The 12,448-nt window shown below is 44.8% G+C and overlaps 1 protein-coding gene across 1 annotated transcript; it reads right to left on the bottom strand.

Moving 5' to 3' along the window:
• Positions 1–742: 742 nt before the first annotated feature.
• On the bottom strand, positions 743–12,219 carry LOC311102320 (photoreceptor cilium actin regulator-like; the record flags this gene model as incomplete). Its single annotated transcript, XM_084143624.1, has 2 exons — positions 743–863; positions 8,954–12,219. The coding sequence occupies 2 exons, from the start codon at positions 12,217–12,219 to the stop codon at positions 743–745; spliced, it is 3,387 nt and encodes a 1,128-aa protein (XP_083999750.1).
• Between the last annotated feature and the right edge of the window lie 229 nt (positions 12,220–12,448).

The following is a 12,448-nucleotide window of genomic DNA, read 5'->3' as shown; positions in this document are numbered from 1 at the left end:
TGCAAATAAATTCATTAAAAATCCTACAATATGATTTTCTGGAGAAAAAAAATCTCATTTTGTCTCTCATAGTTGACGTGTACCTATGATGAAAATTACAGGCCTCTATCATCTTTTTAAGTGGGAGAACTTGCACAATTGGTGGCTGACTAAATACTTTTTTCCTCCACTGTAACAAGCCCCATTAAAATGAGCATGATAGCTAAGTAGGACATCTGACAGATAATTGTGTTCTGGATATTCAGATATGACATGTGTCTGTGATTTAAATGTTCTGCAAAAAGCAATAACAAGTAGTACACTATGGGTTTTGATTGAATTCCAGCCTATAGTATCGATTTGAGTCCAAACGTCAGTTGTTCATGTATGAACATTTTTATTTGAAAAAATCAAGATGAAAAACAAGAGAAAAACTTTGACAAACCAAAATAGAAAACATGGAGTTGAAAATGTGTTATGGAAAATATAAGTCAGAAAAAGTGTTTATAAAATGAAAAATAAATAAACACGCACACACACATGCACGCACGCATGCATGCACATGTACACACAAACACACTGCATCCAGAATAAAATAACATGATAGAAAAATGTCTCTGAGAAAAATGTAAGTGTGTATTGGGTAGTGGTACCACCCGGTAGATAAGCTTTCTTCGAATTAGCACTCCCAGTGGGAAAAAAATATTAAATATTTCTGCTAATCCGTAATCCGACTTGGTCTTCCACTAACCAGCCTCCTCATTCACAATGTAAGGCCCTGACCCACAATGCATAGGTCTGGGTGTGAAGCAGAGCGGGCATTCCCTCTAAAATCCGATTGGCTGTCCCATGACTTGTCGTCTCTGGTTGGCTCGTCCTCCAGCCTATGGGAGTGAAATTAAGAGGTGGTTTGAGGATTAGAGAAATAGGACAGGTGGATCAGCAACCAGTTAGCACCTGGCAGAACAAGCTACTGTTAGTCATAGTAGAATAATGCGTCAAGGATTAGCTAGTTAGGTACTACTGTAGGCTACCAGGATGAGGAAAATAGAGGGCACACAAAATCTAGTGTTACGACTTCACAGTGGCAAGATCAGAGTGAAAACATAACAATACTAAAACAGTTAATTATTTAAATACATTGTAACTCAAAATGGAAGGGTCAGGGTACTTTAATGGTTTTGAATATTTACCATCAATCTTGTATGACTCATCATTGTGCTGTAATCTCCTTACAGCACTTTCATTTTTAATGCAAAGCTCCCCTCTCTCCTCTCCTTGACCTTATTTCACCCTCCCATCTCACCCACCTTTATCTCTCAAGGCAGTCGATACGATGCTTGTCATTTGTCTGGGATTAGTTCCGCAACATCCAAACAAACCAGTTTTGCTGCATTAACGTTACATGCTCCAGTGGTTTTCTAGTAAGACAGAGAATCTACAGACCTTTGTGTGGGTGTCTTTGGGCTGGATTCAATCTGTAGCGCTGAAGATATGCACTCTAGCATGATTGAAATTCTTCACAATTTCACAGTATTATTCCAACCTCATAGTGTGGAAAAATATATAAAATACAGGAAAATCACGTTTTTGACCGCACTGTATTAAACGTGTTTTACAGAATGAATGCTGTAGATTGCACTGCATTATGGGTAGAATCCTGAAGAATAATGTTATTAACTGTAATTGGAAGCCTTTTTACAGTAATAGCTTATGCCTATTGTAGATTCAAATCTACAACCTCATGTTGTCGGGTGAGACGCATGAAGCTCAGACTATTTTAGTAAATATCTTCTTGAAACGGCAGTGAAGTGGAAGAATATTTTCAGCAGCTGCTGACTTCTCTCTCCTGGATGCTGTCCTGCCCAAACTGTCCCGTTCTGTGTTACACCGCCTCTGAACCCACTTACCCCTGTCACGATCGTCACACATAGAGGAGGACCAAGGCGCAGCGTTGAAGGTGAACATATCTTTTATTTACTGATCACACGATCAAAATAATAAACGATAACGTGACGTCTACAGTTTCACCCAAACCGAAATGAACAAGAAACCACAAACACAACGTGAAAGACAGATAGTTAAATATGGCTCCCAATCAGAGACAACGAGCCAACAGCTGACACTCGTTACCTCTGATTGGGAGTCACTCAAACAAAGAAATACAATAACCTAGACCCACAACAAAACATAGAAACTAACACCCTGGCTCAACATACGAGAGTCCCCCGAGCCAGGGCGTGACAGTACCCCCCCCTAAAGGCGCGGACTCCGACCGCGCCAACGAAACACAACAGGGGAGGGACTGGGTGGGCACTCCGCCTAGGCGGCGGATCCGGCTCCAGTGGAACAGGCACGTGCCGTGCCGGACCGACGACGCACACCACTGGCTTGGTGTGGGGAACAGGCACGGGCCGTGCTGCACTGACGACGCACACCACTGGCTTGGTGTGGGGAGCAGGAGCGGGCCGGACAGGGCTGACGAAACGCCCCACAGACTTGGTGCTGGGAGCAGGAATGGGCCGGACCGGGCTGGCGACGCGCACCACAGACCTGGTGCGGAGAGCAGGAACGGGCAGAGCCGGGCTGACGAGACGCACCACAGGCTTGATGCGGGGAGCAGGAATGGGCCGGACTGGGCTGGCGACGCGCACCACAGACCTGGTGCGGGGAGCAGGAACGGGCAGAGCCGGGCTGACGAGACGCACCACAGGCTTGATGCGGGGAGCAGGAATGGGCCGGACTGGGCTGGCGACGCGCACCACAGACCTGGTGCGGGGAGCAGGAACGGGCAGAGCCGGGCTGACGAGACGCACCACAGACTTGATGCGGGGAGCAGGAATGGGCCGGACTGGGCTGGCGACGCGCACCGCAGGTTCGGTGCGGGGAGCAGGAATAGACCGGACCGTACTGGGGACACACACCACTGGCTCTACACCGGGATCTGGAACGGGCCGGACCGGACTGGCAACACACGCCAGTACCTCTCGCCGTGCCTCTACTTCCTCCATCCCCTCTTCGACCAGTGGCCCCCGTAACCCGGCGGCCTTCTCCGGCAACCCACTGGGCCGCTCTATCGCGGCCTCCTGCTGGTCCGACGTCGTGAGCCCCCCCCTAAAAATTTTCGGGGCGTCTCTCCTACCCGTGGACCAGGTCTCCATATCCCTCGCCAGCCTCTCGCCCTTCTGCCATAATGTCAAGCCCTTGTCTTCCTCCCTCGGCTTGACCCAGTCCAGGAGGCGAAGGAGATCTGTGAGGGATCTCCCTGGCGATGGCTCCTGGACACGCTGCTTGGTCCCATCTTGGTGGTTTCTTCTGTCACGATCGTCACACATAGAGGAGGACCAAGGCGCAGCATTGAAGGTGAACATATCTTTTATTTACTGATCACACGATCAAAATAATAAACGATAACGTGACGTCTACAGTTTCACCCAAACCGAAATGAACAAGAAACCACAAACACAACGTGAAAGACAGATAGTTAAATATGGCTCCCAATCAGAGACAACGAGCCAACAGCTGACACTCGTTACCTCTGATTGGGAGTCACTCAAACAAAGAAATACAATAACCTAGACCCACAACAAAACATAGAAACTGACACCCTGGCTCAACATACGAGACTCCCCCGAGCCAGGGCGTGACAACCCCGAATAGATTTTCCCCTGATCATAGATCTAAGATTCTACCCAATCCCAATTTTACTATCTCTTTGTCTTTATCCCCCAACACAATATAGGTTTTGAATTAGTGTTGTAATTAATCCTCTTCTTTGGTTAAATACACTGTTCCTTTTTTTTGTCGTTTTTTTTTTTTTTTTACAGTACTATACAATAAAACTAATAGCAATGTACTAAATTGTCATATATCGCAATGCACTCTTGGTGATTTTAGGTGTAACTTGTAAATTATACCGTAAATTCCAATGAAACGTTGGTTTAACAGTATATTACTGTAAAGAAGAACTGTATTTCAAATGGTACTGTAATTCCACCACACAGAATACAGTACCTTACCGTATTTCTGGAGCGCCAAAAGCCTTTTGACCGCTAGCAGGTGCATGGTATTGTTGTTTCTGTCTCATCTACATATTTTGAGGCGTGTCTTGTAAGATGCTACATTTGTTGCATCTGTGAGTGAGAGTGCTGTACCAATTGAACTGATATGTGGTAGTAGGTCCCCAACAGTTAAATGTGTATAGGGGACAGATTAGAGTGGCAGCAAGCCTAAAACCTTTAATGGTTGAGTATTTGCTATGTCTTTGGTCTATTTTGCCCTGTACTCACTGCAAGTTTGGAAACCTTTGCTAAGGCCTCTATAAGTGCAAGTGATATTAAATACCAAATATTCATATATATTTGGTATATACACTGAGTGAAAAAAACATTATGAACACATTCCTAATATTGAGTTGCAGACCCTTTTACCTTCAGAAAAGCTTAAATTCGTAGGGGCATGGACTAGAAGTTGTCGAAAGCCTTCCACAGGGATGCTGGCTCATGTTGACTCCAATGTTTCCCATAGTTGTGTCAAGTTTACTGGCTGTCCTTTGTGTGGTGGACCATTCTTGATTCACACGGGAAACTGTTGAGTGCGAAAAATCCAGCAGAATTGCAGATCTTGACACACTCACACTGGTGCACCTGGCACCTACTACCATACCCTGTTCAAAGGCACTTAACTCTTTTGTCTTGCCCATTCACCCTCTGAATGGCACACATACACAATCCATGTCTCAATTGTCTCAAGGCTTAAACATACTTATTTAACCTGTCTCCTCCCCTTCATCTACACTGATTGGATTTAACAGGTGACATCAATAAGGGATCATAGCTTTCACATGGATTCATTTGGTCATTCTATGTCATGGAAACAGCAAGTGTTCCTAATGTTTTGTGCACTCAGTATATATATTTGATATGCTGTAATATGAAAATACGTTACCTAGCAGCCAACCTGCTTGCACCAATCCCATGCAGTTAAAGGTAAATACTGTAAAATACAAACCCCGCTTCCCCTCAATTAATTTAATTAATTAATGTATTAGTTACAATTACCGTAAAAACATTACAGTAAGTGTACTGGTACCGTAAAACTGATTACGGTAACATGCTGTACTGTACCTTTTCAGCATTATACTGGCAGCAGAGTTGCAAGAAAATTACTGTAATTATATAATACAGCTGTGTTGCTGTAATGATTACAGTAGGCTCTTTAACTAATAACTAACTAATAATACAGCACTGTTTTTCTTACTGTAAAACATTTTACAACATCCCTTCTGTAAAGCAAAATTACAGTATTTACCTGGTAACTCAGCTGCCAGCATAATGCTGCAAATTTACAGGGAAAGTTTTACAGTGTAGGGACAGTGTAAGTTGAGCCATAGTTTTATTTTTTACATTTTAGTCATTTAGCAGACGCTCTTATCCAGAGCGACTTACAGGAGCAATTAGGGTTAAGTGCCTTGCTCAAGGGCACATCGACAGATTTTCCACCTAGTCGGCGCAGGGATTAGAACCAGCGACCTTTCGGTTACTGGCACAACGCTCTTAACCACTAAGCTACCTGCCGCCCTTCTTCAGTGTCATTCTGCTATTTTTTTCATCCCTTTCTTTGTCATTGTACTTCTTACATTTTACATTTTAGTCATTTATCAGACGCTCTTATCCAGAGCGACAATACAGGAGCAATCAGGGTTAAGTGCCTTGCTCAAGGGCACATCGACAGATTTTTCACCTAGTCAGGGATTAGAACCAGCGACCTTTCGGTTACTGGCCCAACGCTCTTAACCACTAAACTACCTGCCGCCCTTCTTCAGTGTCATTCGGCTATTTTTTTCATCCCTTTTTGGGGCTCGAATGGACTTCCCTTCTCACTTCTTTGACTGCTCTTTCAAGAACCTCAAGGGGGAATAGACCCCTGCTTGTTTTACGTTTGTATAGACGGGGCATGATGATGTCTGCTCTGTAACAATAAAAATGCACTTGAGTTCATATGCATGACAAATTGCTAAACAAATTCTATGCATATTTTGCATAAAACTGACTAAATGTAATCACCATTTGTATGGGATATGAAGGAGCCATTGGCTCAACTTTCCCCTGGCCAAATGGCACAATTAACACCAAAGCAAACATTTTGACTACAGTATATTAGCCAACACAGCTACAAGGATGCACTTTCATGCTAGGTTTAGGACCAAATATTGTAGCTTATATAGACCCCAACTGATGGATAAAACAGTCTTAAAACAATCTATTTTGGTTCAGATACAAGCTTCATGAAACTTATAACACATTAAACTAATTTGACTTTGTGAAAATCTGTTTTTTGGACTTAACTTGCTTATCACTTTTCCATATGGTTTCTTCCTTCAGACTCCATGAAATGAATACTACAGTACTTACTATAGAATTCTGTAGTAAACTGTAGTATACTGTAGAATACTATACTACACACTGTAGTATCCTAGATCATGTGTAGTACTTGAATGTTGTAGTATACTGTAGAATGTTATAGTAAATACTACACTATTATCAGAGAAAAAAATAACTGCAGCAATTACTACAGTAACGTCCGTTAAAACACAACACCTTTTTAACTATAGTAAATACTACAGTATTTAATTTGCATATACCCTGCCCATTCCCCTTGTGCCACCCATAAGTGAGAAACCTACAGTATATGTTGTGTCCCCTACAGGTTATAGAAAGAGCAGAAGCAGACCCCAATCCTATCTACCTACAGGTTATGGAAAATGTGCTCTTTAATATTTCTCAATTAGGTTTCCTCAAGGAGAAAGCCTCCACTTCTATATCAAAGATACTTTTTTTTTTTAAACACTATAGTAAATACTACAGTAATGTCTGCAAAAACACTACAGTAAATACTACACTATACTACTGTCCGCAGAAACACTACAGTAAATACTACAGTCTACCAAAACACTACAGTAAATACTACAGTATACTACAATCTAAAAAAACACTACATTAATTACTATAGTATATATACTAATTATAGTATACTATAGTTTTATACCACCAATCAATCAATCACATTTATTTATAAAGCCCTTTTTACATCAGCAGATGGCACAAAGTGCTATACAGAAACCCAGCCTAAAACCCCAAACAGCAAGCAATGCAGATGTAGAAGCACACATTTCATGCGATGCTACTCATTTTGCCATGGGGCAGAGAGAAATCTTTGTAGTTTTAAAGCTAATTTCCTGCAATTCTACACATTTTACTAAGTCTTGTTAATGATATCTGAGTGTGAATGACTAACTAAATCAATGGGGGCTCCCTGGAGGTCAGGGCCCCTGGGCACCAGCCCTGCTTGCCCGGTCGTTATTCGGCCATCATTACTACAAGTTTAGATAGCTGCCTAGCTGACATTCTAATTGAGTGACTGTCAGTGACTGACATAACAAGAGAATAATAATAATAATAATAATAATATGCCATTTAGCAGACGCTTTTATCCAAAGCGACTTACAGTCATGCATGCATGCATTTTTGTGTATGGGTGGTCCCGGGGATTGAACCCACTACCTTGGCGTTACAAGCGCCGGGCTCTACCAGTTGAGCTACAGAGGACCAGAAAAAGTGCTGATGCACAACCACATTTTAAAATGCCACCTTGTGTATTCTACTATTCTAACTCTCAACAGTAAGCGACCGCTTATGTCGCTTATGCCTGGAGCCGGCCCTGGGTGGCTCAACTAACCCTTTGGCATGACTTACCCCACTCTCCCCTACAAATGGATGTCAGTTCTTATAGTAATATTAACTAATTAAACGTATTCAAGCCTGAAAACACAAAACACTGCACTTTGGAGAAGTGTAGTTGGTTGTTTTCCAACTATTAAAAAATATTTTATGATTTGGTTACCAAAAGGAGAAAACTGATGTGACCTGAAACCTTGGGAGTAGTTTTCAAGTGTCTTGTAATTGTATCACCTATATTGGTCATTGATTTCAAATGACATTCATGCTGATAGTCAAACAATAGTGTGTGAATCCATTACATTTGCCCTCTATTATTCGTCTTTGAATCTGGGTGACAATCACAAAAAGAGTCAAGGGTGCTCTTTGAAATATCATTGTGATTCTTAAATAATTTCTCTAATCGTATTTTCAACTTCAGTGATAAAATAAAATAATGTCCAGTTTCAAGCATGAATGCAGTTGTCTTCGTATGTAACCCATAACAAGTTGTGTTGATGAAAGATGAAAACCGAAAGTAGAAACCTGTCTAACATGCCCCACAATTAGTGAACTTAATTTCAGAGGTCATGTATTTGAATATTTGTGATTTGTAATAATAGTTTTAGTCAAGCATAGAGCACATAGTATGATGGCTATTGTGAAATTAATCAAGTCAATAGTATACTTGAATGGAGCAGAAAGGTGACCATATGTGCTGACTATTTTTAATAGAGGGGTACATTATTCACATGCCTTGTTCTTTCATTTCCAGTTCTAACTAAAACAGGATGATAATCGCATCATGAAGACAGCCAATTCTTTGTTCATATTGTTTCCCTATTAGTGATCCAATACTGTGCTACAGCAGAGAGGGAGTTTTGACTACAAGAAGAGTGACATGGGGCTTTTACCTTCTTTGAGGAAAACAAATACTCATTGCAATATCCTAAATCATAGACATACCATTGTGGTCCTCTGTAGCTCAATTGGTAGAGCATGGCGCTTGTAACTTTGATGGCTTTGATCCCCGGGACCACCCATATGTAAAAATGTATGCACACATGACTGTAAGTCGCTTTGGATAAAAGCGTCTGCTAAATGGCATATTATTATTATTATTATTATTCCTTCACTAAATTTGCCCGTGAACACATCGATTTATGAATTGAAAGATATTAGAGCTAGTGGGAGCATAAAACTTTATTATTGGGTTTTGAAAGTGAGAGATTTAGTGAGAGGGCAACATTGACACTCACCCTTGTGTGCTGATAGTTGGCTCACTCCCACAAGTCTCTGCGAATGAGACGATGGTTGCCCTGGGCGGCAGGCTTAGACTGGGCCTCTGGTCTGACTGGCTGCGTCGGATGAAAGGCTGTGGCCCTCGCACAGACATAGGGAGCCTGCCACGATCTCCCCAGGGACGTGGGACTACATGGCCACCGGTGGATGCCCAAGTCTGGGGGGGGCGGGGTACGGGACAGGGTTGGGCCTCAAACAGTGAGGGCGAGGCCGGGCAGAAAACAGAGCGAGCGTTACTGATTAACTGAGAGATAGCTGAAGCCGCTGGTGTGGAGTCGTTGATGCTGTTCTCTCGTCTCCATCTTTGTACCCTAGGGGACGCTGGTGGTGAGGGTGCCTTGAAAGAATGTGTGGAGCCAGAAGAGGTGGAGTTTGGGGTCATTACTTGTCTTGAGGCAGGTGGGCTTGGGAGTCTTCGATGCAAGCCGGTTGGGGTTGAAGGTGTGGAAGGCAGCATTCGAGCTCTAGATATAGGCAGGGTGGCAGGTGGTTGGCTATTGACGGTTGAAGAGGGAGGCACTGTCTCGAAGGGGCAGTCATCGCTCTGTCTCCTTCCCGATGCTGCTCGATTGGGAGAGGGCCTCCTGGGCACAGCCTGACCTTTCTCCATTGGAGACTCTGAGGAGTGCCGCAAGTGGATGACTTTTCTGGCTTGCTTGTAGAGAGTGGCCGCCTCCTCTGTCTCGGGGTCTACCTCCAGCTGAGGCTCATGGTGGCTAATCCTGGAACTAGCAGAGGTATCCTGCCGTACAGTCCGGGCAGGGGACATGCTGCTAGAGCCCTGGGGCAGGTTGCCTCTGCTGGGTAGCAATGTCACAGACTGCATGGAGGCACGGAGCTTCTGAGATGCCGTAGCCCTCTTGGGAACAGGGGATCGACCCCTACTTGCAACCCCATCATCTACTTCGCTTACTGTGAGGCTTTGTGCATCTTCAAAGGAATTGTCCATCAGGACCTCAAGAGGAGGGGGTGGCAGACTTTGTAGGTCAAAGTCATCTGTCCTACAACTGCTGACCCCACTGCTCAGTATGGCCTCGATGTCACCTACTCCAGGCATAACAGGGACCCCACACTCTCGAACCCCTTTGATAGGCCCTAACACTTTGGAGGCCTCTTGTTTGGGCTCGTCCACCCCCTGGCTGAAGGTATCAATCAGCCTTTTGACAGATTTCCTTCCCCGGTACAATCCTGAGGACGGACGAGGTGACAGTGGAGGGCTAGGAGGTGGGGTGGCTTTCAACTGCCCCTTGGGGGTTTTCTTGTCTTTCTTTTTATTTTCCTCCTCCATGTCCTTGGTTGCCCCCTGTTCCCAGGAGCTATGCTTAGTGAGCCCTGCCTTGTCCTGAATTGGAAGAGTGTTGTTGTTCTTCTGCAGGGTGGATTGTAGACGATTGGATGCCGGGGACTTTGCAGTATCTCCTGGGTTCTGTTTAGCGGGACCTGTATTAGCATTCCCTTCCATCCTGCCTTTGCTCATCCTCTCTAGCCTCTGACTCAGATCCCTCTGTGTCCTCTCAAGTTCAAGAAGTGTTGGATCTTCACCTTTGCTGTGGAGGGATTCGGCAGACTGTGAACGGCACTCTTTGGGAACAGGGGTCTTTTTAATTGCCCTCTGTACAGGGGCTGCAGTTTGGGGCCTTTTTGGTGATCGCTCCTCCCCATCTGTCCACTGGCGCCTGCTGATCTTGGGGCTGTCTGTTGGTTTAGTTTTGGCACTGTCACATTGTGAGGGAACATATCTAATCCGACCACTTATGGCATCTTTCATTTTCAGGGTCATTTCCACATTTTGAGGGTTCTCTATGCGCCTGGGTGCCAGGCGATGAGGTTGCTGGTTAGGATCAGATGGTGAAGAGTTAGATCGCTTCCTGCCACCTTCTCCCTCTTCTTCCCCCTCCTCCTCATCATCGTCATCCTCCTCACCATCATCTAAAAAGGCAGATCCTAATAGTGACTCTGTGTCTTTCTGCTCTTTACCCATTGTGGTGCAGGTTGAGTCTATGGAGTTTAGGGAGTTGCTGGGGCTCACCTTCTTAGTAAAATGTTGCCTTGGTGCCCCTTGCTGGACTGGGGTAGCATTGGTGCCAATAGGACTGTAAGGAGTGGTTCGGTTGGTCGCAGTGTACTCACAGCTTCCACGGCGAACTCTTTCAGACCCAGCCAGTGACTCGCTCTCGGCCCCAATTCCACTGTCCTCACTGAACAATGCAGAGTCCTCTGGTCCGGGCTTACGGAGTGAGGCAGCCTCAATGCGAGTCAGCAACTGCATCAGTCTTGTCTCCACCTTACGCTTAGCTTTTAATTTCTCCTCCAGCAGCTCAGAGACAGAGATGAAGTACTCAGCTGCCTCCTCTAAGGCAGAGTCCCCAATGCCACCCACAGACTGGTTCACATTTTGCATCCTTTGAGTGGTATACTGAAGTAGCTGCTGCAAGAGGTCTGGTGAAGGCTCAGCATTGGTGGATCCAAACTTCAGAGGGGGAAAACTGGATAGGTTTTTCATTGGGCTTGGCCAGGCGAGATGCTCCCCATTGTCCTTCAGAAGCCTTTCACCCTCGTCTGCCATTTCCTCCAGCCCTCGGTTGATTTCCTCGTAGCGCATAGCCATGAAGGTCACCATTGGCTGCACAGACACCTGGGTTTGGGTCGCCTGGTCCAGGAGCCCCAGCAGAATCTCATATTTGTTGATGCTTGGGTTCAAATAGGCATACATAGCCTGGTGGGCTTTCACTAAAGGTTCCGGAAAGTCAACTTTCTGCTCCACAAGGAGAGATTTATTCTCCTTCTCTTTCTTTTTGGTCGGTTTGATTCCTTTGCCATTTTTTTTTGGTTTTCGTCCACCCTTTTTGTCAGCCATATCTTGCTTATCTCTTTGTTTCTCTTTTCCACGTGGCCCTGTGTTGATATCTGTCTCTTGAGTCCCCACTTTTTTGTCCAGGATGACCCCCTCTGGAACCAACTCGGTCAGGGTGGGTCTCTTTTTCTGTGGGTTTGAAGGTGCTTCCTTCTGAACAGAGTAGGTCTGACCAGCCACTCTCCTCTCCCCACTTCCCCTCTCCCAAGTCTCTCCATCTGTGTCTCCTGTTCCGGAGGAGCCTCCACTCCCTCCATCATCAGACTGGGACTTCCCTGGGCTCTCTTGGCCCCCTGGTAGTAGTGTCCTGCCCCTTCTAAAGGTGTCCTGACCCCCAAAATTGTTACCATTAGATGGGGAACAGCCCATTGCGGCAGCTCAATTTAAGTTGATTTCCTCAGTGAACAAGATCTCTGTGAAACTCCCACAAAGACGGAGGGGAAATAACCTCCACAAATGAAAGAAAAGAATAGCCAAGGTCCTTAGCTATCAGCTGCACCTGTCATCTTCAGATGGCTCCAATCCGTGACAGAGTTGTTGATTCTGGCAGGTTCTTTATCCTTACAAAAAATAAGTAAACCAACACAAAACAGAGACA

This window comes from Coregonus lavaretus, assembly GCF_964263955.1.
Source record: "Coregonus lavaretus genome assembly, chromosome: 27".
Classification (NCBI taxonomy): domain Eukaryota; kingdom Metazoa; phylum Chordata; class Actinopteri; order Salmoniformes; family Salmonidae; genus Coregonus; species Coregonus lavaretus.
This window is presented reverse-complemented; position numbering and strand designations above follow the sequence as displayed.